Source organism: Apis mellifera, linkage group LG7 (assembly GCF_003254395.2).
Source record: "Apis mellifera strain DH4 linkage group LG7, Amel_HAv3.1, whole genome shotgun sequence".
Classification (NCBI taxonomy): Eukaryota; Metazoa; Arthropoda; class Insecta; order Hymenoptera; family Apidae; genus Apis; species Apis mellifera.
The window spans coordinates 10,732,592-10,753,133 of NC_037644.1; the positions used below are offsets into that span (position 1 = coordinate 10,732,592).

At 32.6% G+C, this 20,542-nt stretch overlaps 1 protein-coding gene across 2 annotated transcripts; it reads right to left on the reverse strand.

Moving 5' to 3' along the window:
* Window positions 1-326: 326 nt before the first annotated feature.
* LOC409619 (putative aminopeptidase-2) lies at window positions 327-19,249 on the reverse strand. Of its 2 annotated transcripts, XM_016913022.2 has the most exons (32): window positions 18,935-19,249; window positions 18,474-18,709; window positions 17,898-18,397; window positions 17,361-17,516; window positions 16,664-17,141; window positions 15,487-15,722; window positions 14,939-15,312; window positions 13,059-13,339; window positions 12,555-12,739; window positions 12,308-12,475; window positions 11,612-11,764; window positions 10,798-11,418; window positions 10,427-10,582; window positions 9,660-10,128; window positions 9,130-9,368; window positions 8,512-8,864; window positions 8,064-8,341; window positions 7,496-7,677; window positions 7,131-7,298; window positions 6,903-7,040; window positions 6,751-6,829; window positions 5,861-6,396; window positions 5,377-5,538; window positions 4,482-4,775; window positions 3,806-3,989; window positions 3,343-3,499; window positions 2,896-3,158; window positions 1,876-2,513; window positions 1,475-1,642; window positions 1,251-1,394; window positions 1,097-1,175; window positions 327-761 (listed from the first exon to the last, which is right to left on the reverse strand). In XM_016913022.2, the coding sequence occupies exons 3-32, from the start codon at window positions 18,356-18,358 to the stop codon at window positions 504-506; spliced, it is 8,058 nt and encodes a 2,685-aa protein (XP_016768511.2). In that variant the 5' UTR covers window positions 18,359-18,397; window positions 18,474-18,709; window positions 18,935-19,249; the 3' UTR covers window positions 327-503. The 2 variants fall into 2 exon arrangements, with proteins under 2 accessions (XP_016768511.2, XP_026297457.1); XM_026441672.1 differs by lacking the exon at window positions 18,474-18,709.
* Between the last annotated feature and the right edge of the window lie 1,293 nt (window positions 19,250-20,542).

Genomic DNA, 20,542 nt, shown 5'->3' on the forward strand with positions numbered 1-20,542 from the left:
TGTGATGTAAATTAATATCCCTTCACACGTGTCAGTAATATCCTTTAAATATTTTTTAAAAAGAAAGATTTCTATTTTAATTTTGAATGATCGAAATTTTCAATCCTTAATTTTTGATAATAAAATTCTTCAAAGCTTGGGACATGTACGATAATTCGAAACTCATTCTTCAAATTATCCTTTATAATTATCAATTTTAAAATTCTTATATTAATTAAATTAATACCAACGAGTACAAATAATCGTTCATTGTTCTACGAAAAAAAGTCCAAAGATTAAACTAAAAAAAAAAAAAAAAACAGAAAATCGTTATTACACTTATAAAATGACGCAAGCCAAATACATAATTTTTATTTCACTTATTAAAAACAAGCATGGCATTACAAATCATCATTCAATATTCATAAAATATAATTTACAAAATTAGTATATATAACAATATTCGTTCGAAAATTTTGTACACATCAAAAAATTGTTAACATTCGTGGTGTGTCCCTGCATCCTTATTGATTTAACAACAAGTAGCCGAATAACGAGAATACTGTCACAAAAGTTATGGCTAAGTTATTCGGGACGATTGAGGTAGCCGCATTCCCATCGTCAGGTTGCATCCTACGAATAGTGTGGTTGCACCATGCGTTGATCTGTTCCGAATACTTCTCGTACCATTTCATGTTTTCCACAGCGATTTCAATCGTGGAATCGATGCTGCTCGTTATAATCGAGACGTCGACATTTTCTTTGGTATTCAATTCTTTCAGCTACAACATTTAACAAAGATAAGTATTATTGAAAATTAACACGTTCGATTCGAGCAACAATAAATTTCTTCTTCGATCATTAATTTAATGGAATAAACTGTGTGAATTATATTTGATTCAAAGAATTAATCTTTATCGTTTAAAGTTTGGGTCGACAAGCGAAATAATACTTGCTCGATTGTTTAAAGATTTTTAAAGCAAAAGTCATTTTAAAAAGGAATGTAAACACTTCAATTGAAATTTTAATTTTACAGAATGTAAATTTAAGACATAGAGACAATATTAAAAATTTAAATTGTACGTGTAATAAATAAATAAATAAATAATAATAATACCTTTGCAAGTTGATTTTGTGTGGAAATCTTAGGCGCCAATTTAGAAATTAAATCTTGTACGCCTTCCCAATTATCATAGCTGAAAGTGAAACAGATCGTAATAATATTCCTGTTTCTTGTTACAATTTTACAGTTTAATTACGTATGCACTTACTAATCGTGTAACATTTCATAATTATTTATCAGGAAATCTATGATCGTGTCTACCCCGAATTCCCCTGAATTATAAACGGAAGCGAACACAGCATTAATATCCTGTTTTCGGATAGAAGATTGATTAAGCGCGATTCTGAGATATCTGAGAATAAATAGAAGAATTAGAATTATTTTTGTTTCCTTTTTAGAATATAAAGAATTTATTTTCAAGTATTGACTCACGAGTTCAATGTCTCTTTATCACTGGAGCAACCAAGAGCATCGAGTATAATTTTCTTCTCAGAAGCAAAGTTTGCGCTTCGATACTTCTCCCATAGGAATTCCCATTTCTCTTGATTTCCTTCCCTTATGGCTGTACAATAAACCGCTGCTCTCGCATTTGGCGAAATCCTGAAATTTACCGTTCCAAAATTTTCAATTCGTATTTTTAATAATCGCACGAAGAATGATTAAATTTATATTCTCTTTTATCTCTCGAAACAAAATATATCGACGAGTTCACCAATGCTAAATTAATTATCGATAAAAGAACGACAAAATTTTGATCGTACAATTGTATTATTATTTGTGATAATTATCATATATTAAAATGAAACCGAAAGAACGTATAAGAGAGATCTTACGAATTTCCTTTCTTCATCCAATTGGCGAACAACTCGACGGATGTATTCACGCAATTCTTGTGCCCTAGTTTGCACATCCAAGTGAGGATGAGATCTCGGCTCAAATGATCGGAATGGCTCTCCGTCTCGTCATCGACGAAACCGATTTTCTCGTACATGCCATTGGCCAACATCAACGCGTATCGTTTGACCAAATCCTCCCCTTTCCGGCCTTGGTAACGTTGCAGGATGAAATTGAGCCCGTTGAAAAACGCCTTCCACGGTATGTAATACTTCTCGTTCCACAGATACGTGGTCCCGTTGAGAGCGATCTCGTAATCCACGTGGCCGGCCCGTGCCAGATTCAACAGATCGTCGATGATTTGAGCCCGATTCGTCACGTCTATCGTTCCGTGGTCGGTTTCGTTCAACGCGTCGATCAACTTCGTCCACGAATCAACGTCGTAATTCACCCTGTAGTAGCCGCTCTGTTGAACGTTCATCACGAACCACTCGCTCGGATTCGGATGGCGAAGTGTTCTCGGCTCGCTGTTCAACCAAATGTTGGTCCAAGTTGTCTCGAAATCTGTTTGGGAAGCGGTGGTCATAGTGATCGGTATGTAGAAATCGTCGATTATTTCCTTCGTGTTGAAACTTTTCTGAAATAAAATTGAAAGAAAAATTTAATTAATGATCTTATAACAAGTACCCTCTCGAGATAAATATCGATAAAAATTGTATCGATTGATATTCAATCGACAAAGAATTGATACTGTTCAGTAGAGAGGCTCAAAATTGTTTTGAGAAATTGTCTCTATATATTCTTGTTCATTTTAATTTGTAATTAGTATATGAAAATGATCGATATCGATCAATCAATTAAAATGATATTATAGTTTCATTTTCTATCAGTTACCACAATGATTCTCAACTCTCCATATTACTCCATTTTTTATAGAATGTTTTGAATTAGAATATTTTCCTCGTCAAAGTGTATTATTGAAAAATAATTGTTGATTATTAAAAAAAAAAAAGAACTACCTGAGTCAACGTAATCGTGTTGGCCTTCAATGTTGCATAAACGACGGGATATCCTCGCTCATTGGTCCAACCGTGCATCAACGTTTTCATATCGATCTGCCAATCACCTAGATCATTCGTCTCCTTGATAGCTTTATCGAAAGCGCTCCAAAGATCGTTCGGAGTCGAAGTGTTGAATCGGCGTTCGGTTAGATACAAATTCACAGCGCGCTGAAACGTTCCCGGTTTCAATGATTTCTGTATCATTCGTATTACGCTCGATGCTGCAAAATAATATTTACATATTTATAAGTACATATTTATAAGTGACAGATCATGTTTCTCGAAATTAATATTTAAACTTGTACAGAGAATAATAATAATAATAATTCCAATATGACTATTAGTGGATCGATGATTGGAAAAACGTATTAAAAAATGTGATATCAGAGATTCGTAAGTACTTACACTTTCCGTAAGTGACACTGTCAAAAATCTTGGAGATGTCGGCAGGCTTGCTGACCGGATTAATCATGGGATGGGTCGATTCTGAAGCATCGTTCTGCATAGCTACTTGGAGTTCGTCAACCACGAACATATCGTTGTAGCCGTAGAAAGATCGGAACTGCGATGATTTTTATTGAGGGACGTTAAAAATATCTTCGTCATGTGGAATATTTTGATTCGAAACATTTGTTTTATTCATTAATTTAATATGAATATTAAAAAATGTATATTCATTTCATGAATTTGTTCAAATTATGCTTACAATCGGTACAATAATTCTTTAGCTGAATTGATTTATATTTATACATATATAATTACGAAAATAATTTATAATTATAAAGAAATTGTAACAAATTTTCTAATATGGATAATTAGAGATTAGAGAAATATTGTTGCCAAGAAATATGTTTTATAAAGGACTTACCGAATTGGCAAGTCGCCATTGCATGAATTCGGCGAAACCTTCGTTCAACCATATGTAGTCCCACCAATCACAGGTGACGAGATTTCCAAACATCATGTGAGCAAGCTCATGGGCGATTATAGTGATTATATAGTCCTCATACTTAGACGACGTTACATTCTTGTCGTAAAACAATCCGTATTCCCTGTGAGATTACATATTTTATTTATATTTATTTTATAGAAGAAGAAATATTATAATTTTTTATCACTTTTTAGATTACTAAGTAAAGATATTAATTAAGATAAAATTGCATTATTATTCTTCAAATTTTCATATAATCAAGTAAACTTGTTTTATTAAAGAATCTATTTGAGAGTGAAATTTTTGAAAGTATATTAATGAAAATTATTATCGAATTAATCAATCCTTTACAAGGATTTATCTATTCCTAATAGATTCCAAAATGTATTTGTAGCGTTTAAAATCATATTCTTTTAACTTTCGAAAAGTTACACTTTTAAGATTTTATATTTTCTTCAATATATAAACGATTTTTTAATTGATCGATTAAATAAGTCTGCTAATTTAAATTCTATTTTCTCAAGAATAAACTCCAGAGCTTTAAAACTTTAAAAGTATCGAAAAAATTCGAGATTTTAGGATTCCTAGATTAAATAATTCGACACGATTTTACCTGAACGTGACAAGGCCCCAGTTTTCCATCGCCCCCATTGAAAAGTCTGGAATTCCGATTAAATCCAATTTCGGCAAATCGTATGCGTGTCCTGTTTCCATGAAGAGACTCTCGAGGACCGTCGTGGCCACGGTTTCGGCTAACTCGCCCTTCGAAACTATATCCGGCCTGCCCCAAACGTTCACTTTTTCGCCTATCTCTTTTACAGATTTGAAGTCACTGACGACAAATGCCACCAGGTATGTAGACATCAGGGGCGTTTCATCGAACGTATCCACAACACGATCTGCTTTGCTGTACATACATAATTCGAGAAAATAATAATGGAAAATTATTATTATTATGCACGTTAATATAGTAACAAATATATTGAAAAAAAATGTAGGATTTGTATTAGAGATTTGTATTAACGTTTAAGAGCAAGAGAGTTGTGGAGTTCCATTTTCAATCATTCATATCATTTAGTTATTTTAGAGAATTATCACAAAATTTGAACATCCATTACAATTGTGTGCAATGAATGCAAATTTGGATTTGTATTTTTTTTAATTTTTTTATTCATATATCTTTTTCATATTTGTGTGCATAATTAACAAATGCAATTCTTTTTTTTTTACATATTGCTGTATAATAATTCAAAGATTTGAAAAATAAAAATGGAAATCTATGAAAATATCTACTTTTCAATCAATGTTCTCTTTACAGCAGTCTCAGGGTCAATCGAAATTAAATTTATAAATAATTTTTCTGATTTACTCAAAAAATGATCGTAATAAATAAACGTATAAATAAATAGAGATTAAACAGATGAACAAGCCTAATTTAACTCTCTTTAAATTCATATTGTTTTTATCCCACAAAATAAATTTAAAATATTCTTTTCAGATATACTTACTCCGTTATTTGAGTTTCCAATCGAGGCATATTGCTGAGCGTATTATACACTTCCTTATATCTTTCGATTCTGATCGTGAATTTCGCTTTGAAAGCTGGTTCATCGAAACAGGGGAACGCTTGCCTCGCGTAAATCGGTTCAAAATGAGTGGTAGCCAGCCATCTTGAAAGATAAAATGAAAACAGTTAATGAAAGACTGCAATTATTTATGCAAAATAAAATTTTCACAAACGAAGAAAATGAAAGTCAAGTAGACTCTTAAATGTCCTTAAATAGATATTAATAGAAAACTATAATCTTCCTTTTTATATAACAGAGGCGACACGTTTGAATTTCGCGCCAAATAATAGATGTGCACTCTGGAGATTTTTATTTAATAAATGCATAATTATTCTAAGTAGATATATTAATTATTAGATTTTTCTATATTTCTAAACATTCGTAGCAACATAAAGTAAAATAAATCCTGATCTTTGTTACTCACCGAATGTTTCCCTTAGAGTCGGTGTAATAACTTCGATAAAATCCTTCCATATTGTCGTTCAATTTACCGACAAAATCGATCTGAAGGGTGACGATATCGAACGACACGTAAGCGTCCAAGAATATCGTGAGCATCTGAGTATCGGTGTTTTGTATAACGCCGCTCACGCGTAAAGAATTTTTCACTTTCGTAACGGAATTCGTCTCGTATACCGATACGTTCTTTATATCTAATTTGTTGGAATGTATCACTATGCGAGATACGTAATTCGATCTAGGTTTCATGTCTATCTTGACGTTTCCATCGAATGTGAAGTTCCTTTCCTCGAAGTAAGGAGAGAGGGTAATATCGTATCTCAGAGGGGAGAATAATTTCGGTAAACGGTAATTGCCCGATGGATAATTTTCCTCCAGCCATTGGTATATCTTTGGAACGTTGTTCTGGTTCCATTTCAATTCCCGTAACGCGTTATCCACGTAACCTCTCGCGTTTTTCAACGATCCCTTTTCCTCCAACAAGTTGACCAGTTCGACGTACTGTGTGAAAAATGGAATGGATTAAAACTTTGACGATAAATTTCTCATTATTTTTACCGATATTAGAAAAATAATAAATTCGTTATCAAATTTTATTATAAAATAGGAGGGCAAATTTTGCCAAAAATGAAATGATTTTGTTAAAATCGTAAGTTTAGGAAATTAGCTTTAAATCAATTTATCGATTAAATGTAATTTATTTTCGGATTTGCATACTTTTCTATACGTCGTCATTTGTATATTGTAAATTTCCAATAAATAGTTAAATAAAAATAGTATTTTATTATCTATTTATCTTCGTCAGCTTTTTAATCAAGATATTCAATTTCATTCATAAAGGAGGAAAGGAATTACCTTTGCGTAAAGCTCGTTTGTGAACACCTTCTTTCCAATTGCATTCACTATACCGTTCACGTTGGAGACTTGCTCGTAACTGTAAGAAAAAAAAAAAGTCATTGTATTATTAAAAAAAAAATTTATCGCGTAAATTTTAAAAATTTGCTCACATTTTGTCATAATTTTCTCGAACGAAATCTATCACGCTTTCAACCCCTTCCGGGCTCGAATTGATAACGGAAGTGAACACGCTCGAACGATCTTCGAATCGTATTCCCGAATCCTTCGTAATCGCCTTTTGGAGCAGACTTTGGAACAGATAGAAGAATATATATAATTATTGTTAAATGTAACAGGAATATCAATTATTATTCACATTAAATTAAACGTAATCTTACTCTTTGAGGAGGACATCTTCGGTGGCGCAGGGTAGAGATTGAAGAATTACTGATTTTACCGCTGAAAATGTCGATTGTGTGTAAAGTTCCCATAAACGATTCCACAATTGCCTGTCATTCTGTTCGGCGACCGTGCAGTAAGATACGCTACGAATATTAGCTTCAAGTCTGTAAAATATAATAAATATACATAACAAAGAATTATTATCTTATTTTTTAAATTAAAATATTAATTTAAATTATTCCTTTAAATTATCGTAATTAGTCTAATTAATGGAAACATTTAAACATTTTTATATATTTTATAATCTAATTGAATTCTTGTGAAAAGTTACACGTTTAATAAAGAAAATAAGAATACTAACGTTGCACCGTTGTTTGAAGCATCGAAGTGAGATAAAGCTTGCTCCTTGCAATCCGTTACGTTGAATTTGCACGCCCATTTGCGAACGTGCGATCTGAACAACAACGTGACATGATCATCTTTCGATTTATCCTTAAATCCAAGCTTGTTGTATATCGGCGTTAAAAGTGAGGTCACGTATCGCTGCAATATAATTAAATAATTTTTACAATATAATAATTTAAATACTTTATCATTTTATAATATATTTATATTTTTTTGTATTAATATAGCGATTGTATTATACGAAATATACAATTGTATTCGTGGAATAACTTTGGAGGATCGATTCTTTGCCAAAACAAACGCAAAAGTTGTTATACGAGAAACGTGACTTAACGTTTGTCAAGTTTTATTGAGCAATTGTAAATTCTTTAGTTGAAGAGAGACGAAGATAAAGCAAAGGACAGAGGTGCAACGGAGACGGAACGATCTCATATTATTTCAATCGCTTAACAAACCAACGATCGAAATAAACAATCTGATAATAGATTACGCTTATGGAAACAATGTATTCGAATTATACGTACAACGAACGCATTGTAATTATCCTTCTGCTCCAATTGTTTCTGTACGTAAGTCAAACCGTTGAAAAATGCTCGCCACGGTATGTAATTCGTCTCATTGACCAGATACTGAGTCGCGTTCAAAACGACACTGTAATTCAATTGCCCAGCTCTGCCAAGATTTAACAAATCGTCGATTAAGGCTGCACGATTGATTTCGTGTATCGTCGAGTATTTATCGCTCTTTAAGAAATCGGTTATATCTTGCCAAGTTTTGTAATCATAGTTCACGCGATAGTATCCTGAAATTTTTATTTTCAAATTAAACATTAAGAAAATTGATATTGTTAATTTAAGGTTGAGAATAGAATTTTTGCAATATTATTAACAGTAATAATTAAAACAATTGCTCCTTAAAAGAAGAAAAAAGAAATATTCTCAAAATTTGATTTGATTGTTCATGTTCACTCACCTGATTGTTGCACGTTCAGTAGATAAAGATGTTTACTTGGCAATTGAACGGTATCTTGGGTAACATTGAACCAAACTTTTGGCTTCGTGTCAGTGAAATTTGGATCGTTAAAGTTGGTCCAACTGATAGGTATGTACCAAGTGGTTCGTGGCGATTTGTCATCCGGATTCAAGAAGAATCTGTCTTGTCTGAGCTCCATACGATCGTTTTGTAAGGTAACGTAAAGGACAGGGTATCCGGGTTGAGTGGTCCAATTATTCATGATGGCGAGGAACAAGTTTTTAATTGTTTGGTTGGTCACTTTTTCTTTGAACGCCTCAAACAGATCCTCTGGCGTAGCTACGTCGTATTGCCTATGTAATAATTATCATAAAATGTGGAAAGAAACTGTGTTAAATGTAACATCTCGATAGATTTATCATTTTACAAATTATTCACAACAATTATTATTTTCATTGATTTTATTCAAAGCAATATATAAATTATGTTTTTTAATTTATGTGAAACAATTTCGAAAGCTAAGCTTTGAAATAGATTAAAGATAATTATTATTTAAATAACTTATGGTACAAAAAGAAAGAATATTATTAAATTGTATATGATAATAAATAGAGTTACCGTTTCTTTAAGTAATTTCCAAGAGCCTGGAAGAATTCCTCTCGACCCAATACTTTCTCTATCATTCTTATCACGCTAGCGGATTTAGCGTAAGATATCGAATCGAATATTCCTCTAATTTCTGTTGGACTGTAGACATCGTGAGTCATTGCGTGTGTGGATGGTGAACTGTCTGCCTCGAAAGCCGAATGAAGTTGTTCCACGATGAACTGAGATTCCAAAGACCAGGTTGGTTCCTCCTGAAAAGTATTATTAATTAATAATCTTCTCTTAAAGAATTTTTTTTATAATCCTCTTAAACTCTCTCTTATAAAATGTCATAAAGCAAAGAATTTTAATATAATCACGATTAATTTCCGATAATCCTTCTTCTCGTGGAAGAGATTGATTCCCTGATAAATAGAAATTAAATATTCTCGCCGTTTAAATTTATCAAAAAGAACAATTATATAAATCGAAATAATTCCTAACGAAAAATTTGCAAAAATTTATCGAAGATGAAATGTATAATTTCTCTAATGAATATTTACATTTTTAGTTGCAAAGTACTGGAAATATCTCGCGAAACCCTCGTTCAACCACAGATACTTCCACCACAGAGGGCTGACGAGATCTCCAAACCATTGATGAGAGATCTCGTGCGATATCACGTTTATTATGCTCTGTTTCGAGGCGGTGCTCGACAAACGGCGATTGTACAGTACGTTCCTCTCCTTGTATGTCAACAGGCCCCAATTCTCCATTGCGCCCGACACGAAGTCGGGCAACGCCACCATGTCCAGTTTAGGCAGTTGATAAGGGATGCCCAACGACCTCTCGAAGAATTCGACGAGGCCGTTCATCACGGACAGGGCATATCGTCCGTCCTCGATCGCGTCCCGCCTTGCCCAGACGCCAAAAATGCTGTCGTTCAACCGCGCGAAGTCGGAAACGACCAGGGCGAACAAGTACGTCGACATTTTCGGCGTTTTGTCGAAACTGACTTCTCTCCTTTCGCCCCTGCACATAATATAATAAATTTTCAATCTCGAGTTTGGATAATCGCGCGATTTATCGAATGGTAAAATTATTGATTCGAGAATGGAATTCTGGAAAATTGTCCTCGAGAATTAGAATCGGACAGTTATTCTTTCCACGCGATATCTTTCAATGAAGAATTGATTCTTAAGATAATTTTAACGAATTTAAAATAAAATATATATATATATGTATTTTTTAGCATTCAAGAAATTTTATTCTCTCGAACGTATTCAAAATATAGAATATAAAATAATAGAATTCAAGAATAATTACGTACTGATTCAACTCCTTATCGATCGGCATATTACTGGCCGCGTTAAAATTTTTTGGCACGTTAACCTTCAGTTTGAAAGTCGCTTTCAATGCTGGTTCATCGAAACACGGGAACATCTTTCGAGCTCCGACTGGTTCCATGTGCGTGGCGGCCAACCATCTGTTATACAAATAATATTCAATTAATAATAAACTTATAACGCTTATTGTAAATTCAACTCGCTCTGATCATAACACAAAAATATCCTCATGGATGTACGGATAATTAATATCAAATGATTATCAAATAGAAATTAATTTTACACATTCTTTCAATCATTAGAAATCACGGTACATTTGTTAAAAAAGGGAGAAAAGAATTGTGAAATTGCTCACCTCGTTTTATTATTACCGTCTACGTACGAGCTTCTGTAAAATCCACGCATCTCTTCGTTCAGATGTCCAGCGAATCCTATCTTGACGAGTACATTGTCCCCGACTTGCAACTCTTCGTTGAGCACGATGACCATGAAATCGTATTTTTCAATTATTTCTATTCTGCTAATCGCGACCGTTTCGTTTCTCACATGCACGAGAACATCACTGTGATCTAACCCCGACGAATGTAAAGTGATATTCTGCGTTTTCCCTTCAACGATCGCGTTAATCGATACAGTTCCAGAGAACGTAAAATTATCTAACTCATTTACATCGGTTTGTATCCAGACCTCGTACGACGTTGGCTTTAAGCTCGCAGGCAGCCTATACTCCATTTTGCTCTCGTGGTGATCATTGTTAAACGAGATTAACCATGATGTAATCGGTATCGAGTAATTCTTCGCCCACAACAATTCGTATTTAGATATCTGGAGGGCGTTGTTCAACGAGTCCAAGTTGTTCTTCAATTCCGTCTCGTGATTCCTGATCAAATCTTCGAACTTGTCCACCGATCTCTGGGTGGAGAAACGTTTCGAGGCTAACGAGAGGATGCTCGAAATCGTGTCCGTCCCGTTGTAACTGGAAACAGTTTGTTAACGAGGGGAAAAAAGAATCAGTTAAAAGTGTAATCTAATTTTTAAATCAAATGGAAAGGGAATAAAAGTCATTGGATTGAAATTTTCTTTCGTGCAGATTTTCAAAGAAGGTTGTAAGATTGAGAGAGAATTTGAAAAGATTGGATAATTGGAGATTGAATCGTTTCGAGGCGTACAATTTCGTCATTTCATCTTGATATTTCTCAACGAAATTGAGCACGAATTCGGCTCCAAACGCGCTGGAACTGTAGACCGCCGCGAATACGGCGGAATTGTCCTGCATTCGAATTCTGCTTTCCGTGAAATTCTTGAGTGCGTACAATAGATATCTGGAACAATATCATCATCGAATTATAAATCTTGCGTATGTAGATGTACGTGCAAAATTAAATTTTAATTTTAATCGAACTTAAATTGCTCCATTTTTCAAATTTCCTCGAATCATAACTATATATACTATATATTTTAAATTTTCCATAAATATTCTAGTCTAATGATAAAAAAAGAACGAGTAATAAGTTCAAATTTAATTGAGAAAAATATCTGCATTTTTCTATTCTTTTTTTTCAATTTAAATTTTTTATTTTAATTTAATATTAAAATTAAATTATTTATGAAATATTAAAAATAAAGCTTCTAACTTTAACCTTGGACTTAAAAATCTATATTTCTTTTATTTATATAGTTTAAAAAAAACTCCTAAATTAAAATATTATATAAATATATAATAAGCTAAATAAAGCTAACAGGTTCATACCCTGTCGATAAATTAATAATTTTTATATAAATACTGTTTTAATTTATTTTAGCGTTTAAGCACATAAAATTTTGAGTTTCTATTTTTCTCAAATTTTTTCTGATCACGCTCTTACTTTTCCAAAAGTGCAGTATTCTGGGTACAACCGAGAGCTTCCAATATAACCGATTGTTCAGTCGCAGAATTTGAATCGTAATACTGTTTCCACAAAAAGTCCCAATCCTCCTCCGTTCCATATTTTATACCCATGCAATACGCGACAGGTCGTTGATTTGGATCAATTCTGGAAGGAAAAGATGCGACGAGTGTATTCATTAAAATATAATATAAGTTCGTTCAATATTATCGATCAAAATGCTTACGTCATGTTATCCTGTTTCCAATTTCTAAACATTTTGGTGAATATCTGCACGCAGGATTTGTGGCCATAATTGCACGCCCATTTGTTCAATTCGCCTCTCAACAACACTGTCAATCTATCGTCTACTGGACGATCCACGTATCCGACACGTTTGTACGTATCCTCGATAAGGAAGAGGACAAATTCCTATAAAAATTATTTTTTCAACAACAGAGACAAAGGAGATCAAAATCAAAATTGCACTTTTTTAAAATAAGAAATTTTTATAAAATATACATAATTTTTCTGATATCTAATTAGTTGATAGAAAAGAATATAAATGTCCCAATAAATTTTGTATCTCTTATATCTTAAAAATTAAAATTTGAATTATTTGGAAGCTAAATATTCTGATTAAATAAAAAATAAATCAGAATTGTGTGTTTCTAGAGTTATATAAGGAATAATTGAAAAAAATTTTGTTACAACCAGACATCTTTGTGCAGATACATTAAGTTTGACGAACCTTTAAATGCTTGTGATATTGATCGAGTCCAGAGAATCGTTGATCGAGATACGTGAGAGCCGAGAACGCAGCTTTGAACGGCAAATAATTATTTTCTCGTTTAAGATATTGAAGGCCATCGAAGGCGGTTGGATAAGGAAGGAAACCAGTTCTAGCTAAATTTAATAAATCGTCGACTATGGCGGCTCTGTTAAGAACGTGTATGTCCGCGTAATTTTTGCTGTTCAGAACTTTGATAATACGATACCAGGACTCGTTATCGTAATTCACTCGATAGAAACCTGAAAATTTCGATTAGTGAAACTAGCGATATTTCGAGATTTGACAAATATTAATTAAATAATTAAACAATTCTAACGTAATAACATTTTAATTACGTGAAAATAGATGATTCCAATTGCAATAAAGATATATCTAATAAAGATAAGTTTCAAGAGAGATAGAAAATGAAATGGATTTAAAAATACGATCGTTATTATCAAGATATGTTATAAAAAAATTATAAGAAAAAATATTCAGAATAATATTCAGGATGCACTTGCAACAATCTATAACATCATGATCTTGAATAATCACAAATATCATTCTTCGTTTACTTTTATTTTATGCAAAACAAAAAAATTAAATGAAAATGAATTGAAGATGCTGTCTCTCAGTGAAAAATTTCAAGACAATTATCATATATATATATATATATTGGTCAAAAATTGCAAATTTAAATTTCTTACTGAAAAAAAGATTGAAAAAATAACAAAATTTGCGCTTCTATTGTCATTATATTCCAAATCTATTTTGCTTGCTATCGTTAAATCAAATTCTTTATCGTTGAACTCTCGAATCGTGTGTTTTATACTCAAGCTTACAGATAAGTTATCATTTATAACATTCATACGTCGAAGATTGTTATATTTATTCAAAATCAACACGGTAAATCGTATTTGTGAAAAAGCGTCGTACGAGTTTTGATAAATATACTTGCCGTTTGAACGGTGCCATTTGAAAACGGCGTATCGACAAAATAAATACGTATAAACGAAATAAAAATGTACGTACGATGTAGAAAAATAAGTTACAATGTAAAATATGTACAATTAGTTGATTGTTGAACATTGGTTGAAATAGATGAATGTTGTTTGTCGCGTTCATTGCTCTGTTTCTAGGCAGACATACACTTGATAAACAAAACAGGTCTACGATAAGCGCAATAAACATAGTTGATAAAGCTCTTTATAACACTTGTATCTACTACACTATTGTTATCAATCTTCATTTAAATTTAATTATCGTATTTGAACGTGAGAGAAGATAAAGTATTACAATCCGTTTCTTTTAATAATTAATTTTAAATAATTTTTATATTAATGATGCGAATTCTTATTTTTCTTCGATATGAAAAAATATATGTTTCAATGACGTGATTGCATGTAAAAAAAAAATTTTTTTAATAATTCACTCTAAATATAATTGACTCTTGTATTTAATTTACAAAAAAAAAAAAAAAGAATCGATATCTGCACTAGTTTTAAAAAAAATAGTTTAACAGCATTTCTTTTCTCTCTCTGAAACTCTCAAAATTCTTTCCATCTTAAATAATTGATTCCTTGATTTAAAAAAAAACAATTTAGCTTTTCTATCCTTCATCCTCAATATGACTTTAATTCGTAAAGAAAATATTTAATATTTGAAAAAATTTCGAAGAAAACAGCTTGTCACGTTTTATATTCCTCAAATTGCATGCAATATTCTATTTCAACCTTCGAACATGGCAATTGTCTCTCAAATCGTTTGAAAAAAATTGTTTGAAATTATTTCGAAGAGGACAATAAAAAATTCTTCTTTTCGATGATTTCGAGACGATCCTCGTTTTTTAATTAACTCACCAGCACTTTGGACGTTAAATATCACCCATCCTGAGGATTCATTGATGTTAATCGTGTCTCGTTCATCTTGCAACCAATACTCCACGTTTATCCTATCGAAGTTTGGATTTTCTTGCGTGGCCCACGTGATCGGTATGTACCACGTCAAATTCGTAGGCGTAGATTTGAGATTCCTGAGGAGGAAACGTTGTTGTCGCAATGTGACCACGCCATTGTTGATGGCAACGGTTACGACCGGAAATCCGGGTTGCTCTGTCCACGTGGTCATGATCGGGGCGACGGACACGTTATACGGTGGTTTCTGGCGACGATTGATCTCCCTTTGCAGTGCCAGCCAGAAATTTTCCGGTTTCGCTACTTTAGCCTGTTTGTTGCTGAAAAGAATATAAATTAATGAGATTGCGATCGAAGAAATTAAGAGATTAATTTTTGGATTATTTTGAGTATACGTAAAAGTTTACGTGTCTACAAAATATTGGATATTATATTTTTTAATTTTAATAATTATCTGATATTAAATTCGAAATTAAATTAATTATTATCATTACTCAATCAGATAATTTTGGAGGGTGGCATCGAACACTTCGGATCCAAAGATGAGATTCATCATTCGTACAATACTCGCTCCCTTGTTGTAAGTAATCGTGTCTCCTATACTGCTAATTTGAGATGAATTTTTAACATCTCGGGTCATAGGTTGAGAAGTCTCGATCCCATCGGACGCGTAAGCCGTGTGATGCTGTTCCACGAGGAATTGTTCCTCCATGTTCCACGTTTTCTCCACCTGGAAAACGTAACGAATAAAAACCACTTATTGACCGTAATCATTGAATATATATGAAATTGTAAATTAAAATTTTATGCATTTATAGAAAATTTAAATATACATGCTATTATATATCCATCTTATCCTTTTATTAATCTCAGTCTTCTACCACATATAATGTCTCATATTCTTACTTATACAGTTAAATATTGGACTTAATAACTTACTTTTTTATCAATTTCTATCACCTTCTCTATTCATTCTGGCAAAATATTGGAAACTTACTTCTTTTATCAATTTCTATCCTCTACTATGAATAACATTCTATATTCTTACCTGTATAAATATTTCTGGCAGAAAAAGCTTCAAAAATTTATCAATCATCAATCTCATTCTGGCAAAATATTGGAAACTTCTTTTATTAATCTCTATCCTCTATTATAAATAACATTCTATATTCTTACCTGTATATTGGCAAAATATTGAAAATATTTCTGGCAGAAAAAGCTTTCAATTTATTTCTTTAATTATCAATCTCTACCTTCTCTACTCATTCTGGCAAAATATTGGAAACTTCTTTTATCAATCTCTATCCTCTACTATGAATAACATTCTATATTCTTACCTATATATTGGCAAAATATTGAAAATATTTCTGGCAGAAAAAGCTTTCAATTTATTTCTTTAATTATCAATCTCTATCTTCTCTACTCATTCTGGCAAAATATCGGAAATTTCTTTTTTCAATTTCTATCCTCTACTATGAATAACATTCTATATTCTTACCTGTATAAATATTTCTGGCAGAAAAAGCTTCAAAAATTTATTTCTTTATCAATTATCAATCTCTACCTTCTCTACTCATTCTGGCAAAATATTGCAAGTAAATGCTTCACGAAAAACTTACTTCTTTTATCAATTATCAATCCCTGCTCTGTATCAGAACACTATATTCTTACCTGTGCAGTGGCAAAATATTGGAAGTATCTGGCAAACGCTTCGCTCAGCCACAGGTAGCTCCACCATTCGGGCGTGATCATGTTTCCAAACCACATGTGGGTTAATTCGTGGATTATCACCGAGGCGATGTTTTGCTTCGCGATATCCGAAGTCGTAGGCTCGTCGTACAACAATCTTGATTCACGATAGGTGATGAGGCCCCAATTCTCCATCGCGCCTGCTGAGAAATCGGGCACGGCCACCATATCCATCTTGGGAAGTTGATAATTTTGTTGGAAACGGTTGGAGAGATACTCGAGACCTTGTATGCCGATCGTCAAAGCGTATTTGGCCTGATCGATGGCGTCTGGCCTGGCCCAAACATTGAAATTTTCAAGCCCCTTCATTTTCACGGCCTCGAATTCCGAGATCACGAAGGCTACCAGATAAGTCGACATAGGGATGCTTTCTTCGAATTCGTCCCAATAATTTTGCTCTCTGCAGATGCGATTTGGCAGAAATTGAAAATTAATTTGTCAATTTTTATTTGTGTTTTAATTTTAGTCTGGATAAGTTTCATGATTTCAAATTAAAAAAATATTTTTAAATATTCTTTTCTATTAATTTTATTTTTATATTTGTTCAAAACGTTTCAGATTAAAAATTTATTAATTGTATTTTATTAATATTAATGTTTCCAATTATATAGTTACTCACAATTTTATGCTATTCTTCAGTCGCATATTGCTTAGGCAAGTATATTCTGCTGGCCTCAAAATTCTGACTATAAATTTTGCCTTGAAGCTTGGCTCGTCGAAGCAGGGAAAAGCATGCCTTGCATGCGTTGTTTGGAATTGCGTGGAAGCGAGCCACCTGAATCGTTTAAAAAGAAAAGTTCGAAATTTCACGTAGCGTCTCTAAACTTTTAAAAGATTTTGATTTTTAAAATCCTTCAAATCAATCTTTCTAACTTACAAATATATATATACTTGTTTTATTTTTCGCACAAATTATTCTGATAAATCGACTAAAATTATACTAAATATAAGGCTCGAATTTGAAAATCACAAATTGACAAAATTTTCATAACTCAACTATGCGAATTATATCTTCATATTTTGAGAGTTTCAAATTAATAAAAATAATAAAAAATTTCGAAAGAGCTTTAAAAGAACATCCATGTACATAAGAAATTAAAATTATTTATATACACACGCATTTATAATAAAATAAAATATCGTCTTAAAATTTTACCTGAGCGTTCCTTTGGAGTCGAAGTACGAGCTTCTGTAAAACCCAACCATGTCGTCCCTAAGATTTCCTCGATACGCAATATTAATCGAAACTGTTGTTCCCGGGATCAGCTCGTTCCTGAGCGTAATCTCATATTTCTCGGTCACATTGTTGTACGACGTATTCGCGATCTCTTGCGACTCTTTGTCGCGCGTGACCGTCAATTTCAATATCTCCATTTTCTCATGATGGAGGATTATGGTGTTGGTCGATTCTCGTACAGTGGCGTTGATGTGCACGCGCCCCTCGAACTTGAAATCATCTTTCAACTCTGGCATCAGTAAAATTTCGTAACTGGAAGGGATGACAGTTTTTGGCAACCTATAGTCGAGATCTTGCTGCGCGTCGATCCCCTCCGTTTGTTGTCCAACGAACAGCAAAAGGAGGATAACGGTGGAAATTTGGTTCCAGAATAAATTCATGGCGATGATGGGCGATAATATTTCTTGTCCTTCGATAATCTGTGTTTTATAAAAATTATAATATACATTTGTATACATTTATCATTGTTAAAACATATGAATGGGTTTGTCTTACTTAAATTCGAAATTTTACAAAGAGGAAAGTGTCTCGATGAAGTGTTTCAATCAACGAGAGAAAATACGATAGAAACACGATAAAAATTTGTAAATCGAGATAAAATATCTTTCCGATTGTGAAATGGAAGAATAGAATAATTTGATCTAACAAGCTTCTCCTCGAAGATAACGAAGTTTAATTTTTCTCTATTTCCAAAAATTCTTAATAGCAAAAATTCTTCCTTTATTTGTCACCTAAAAATGTCACGCAAGAATTACAAAAGAATATAAAATTCGTAATTATTAAAGAGAAAAAAAATTGTTTTCCCTCCAACTCCGAATTTTCGTTAATTAACCTTAAACAAATATTCAATAACAAATATTCTATAAAAACTCAAAGTAAAATGCAAAGAAAGAAGGGAAAAGGAGAGAAAAGAGGAAAAAAATTCTTTCGAATCGAGTGGAAAATTGTCAACTCACGTTCCCCTGTCAACTCGTTCAATTTAGCTTCGATCTAACACCCGTCCCGGTGTATCTTCATAGTCACATCCTTCCCCGCTAAAAGACCAGCGGCGACGATGCCAGATATTGTCCCCTGCGAAAAGTGAAAGCTACACCAATGTCGGATGCGTATCGCAATCCGTTTCACGGACACAGAACACGGTTCACGATCGAGTGCGGTCCGCGACACGTTACTTTTATTAATAGACGTGCACACTCTCGATAAGAGGCGTGATGTTTCTGCTAAATCTTCGAACTCGCCGCGATCCCGCGGCCTACTAGATCGCCGATCTTTTCGTCGCCAACTTTTTTTTCTCTCTCTCTCTCTCTCTCTCCTCTCCGCCGGTCCCATCCAATCCGATCCAATGTGTGCACATTTCGTTATTTACCATCATCAATTATCTTATCGATGCCTCGGCCATTCTCTCGATAATCAACGCTACTTAATATCATCGAGTTAATCTCTCGAAACGAAGACAATACGAATTTTTTTCTTCTTTTTTTTCTTTTCTTTTCTTTTTTTTTTTTTTCCCTCAAATGTTCAATAACCGAACGAGAACGTCTTTTGTTTCTCGAGACGATCTAGGATAAAATAAATGGTTTGAACGAGTATTTTATTAAAAAGTAACCTTAAGATGGAATTTTTCGAATTTATTCGATAGATTTGATCTAAAAATTTGTTCGAAAAAGTTGATACAGTTGGATCGTGTAGAATTTTTCTTTCTTTCTTTGTGTGGGAGAGAGTTTGGTCCTCGAATCGATTCATCATAGATTTGCTTAATGTGTCTATGTGATTGCTTAAAGTGTATCTATGTGATTCGTTTTAACGCGTCATAGATTTATTTAGGAACACATCTTATTTTATAAATGTGTAATTTGCTTAATTGGACTTGGATTCTTGATTCAAGATTATCTCAAGCGAGCGTTAGGTTATTGGATTTGACATCAATTGGAATTTTGTGAAATCAAAAATAAGGCGTTATTTGGAAGAAGAGGAAAGAAAATCAAAGTGTCTTGATATTTTTATTGGAAAATAAAAATTTTTGTTTCTCGGGTATTTTTTAATATTCAAATGTTTAATTCTTATTTATTGTTATAAAAAAATATCTGAGAAATGATAAAATGCAAGATATTATAATAATTATCAAAAAAACTCCATCATTATTTTTCTAATAGAAAAATATGTGATAAAATAGATAATCATGTTAGATAACCTGTGTAACGTTCTAAATAGTAATCTAAAACTTAAAATTGGACGTGTGTTTGGATAATATTCAGAGTGAAATTTTCTTCTTCAATTTCTTATTCCTCAACTTTTTTTTCTTTCTTTTCTTTGAATTATTATGTAACTTTCTTAAATCATCAAATCTTCAAAATCGTCAGAATCGTCTCCGAGAATAAAAAAAAAATATTTTAAAACTTTTAAACTTTCCTGAAATTGTGTGACTTTTTCTTCTGTTAGAAAAACGAAAAATACGACAAAATATTCACTTCGTTACGCACATTATATTACAATTGTAATATAATTTAATTTAATTAAAAACGATGATCTTGAAATATTTAAAATAATCTTTATCTTCCAAGTAC

Coding starts and splice junctions, on each gene's coding strand:
- LOC409619 (XM_026441672.1), bottom strand. CDS start 18,358: ATGAATTTATTCTGGAACCAAATTTCCACCGTTATCCTCCTTTTGCTG. Junction 12,740..13,058: donor AATATCACAAGCATTTAAAG/GTTCGTCAAACT, acceptor TAATTTTTATAG/GAATTTGTCCTCTTCCTTAT. Junction 3,990..4,481: donor TGGGGCCTTGTCACGTTCAG/GTAAAATCGTGT, acceptor GTAATCTCACAG/GGAATACGGATTGTTTTACG.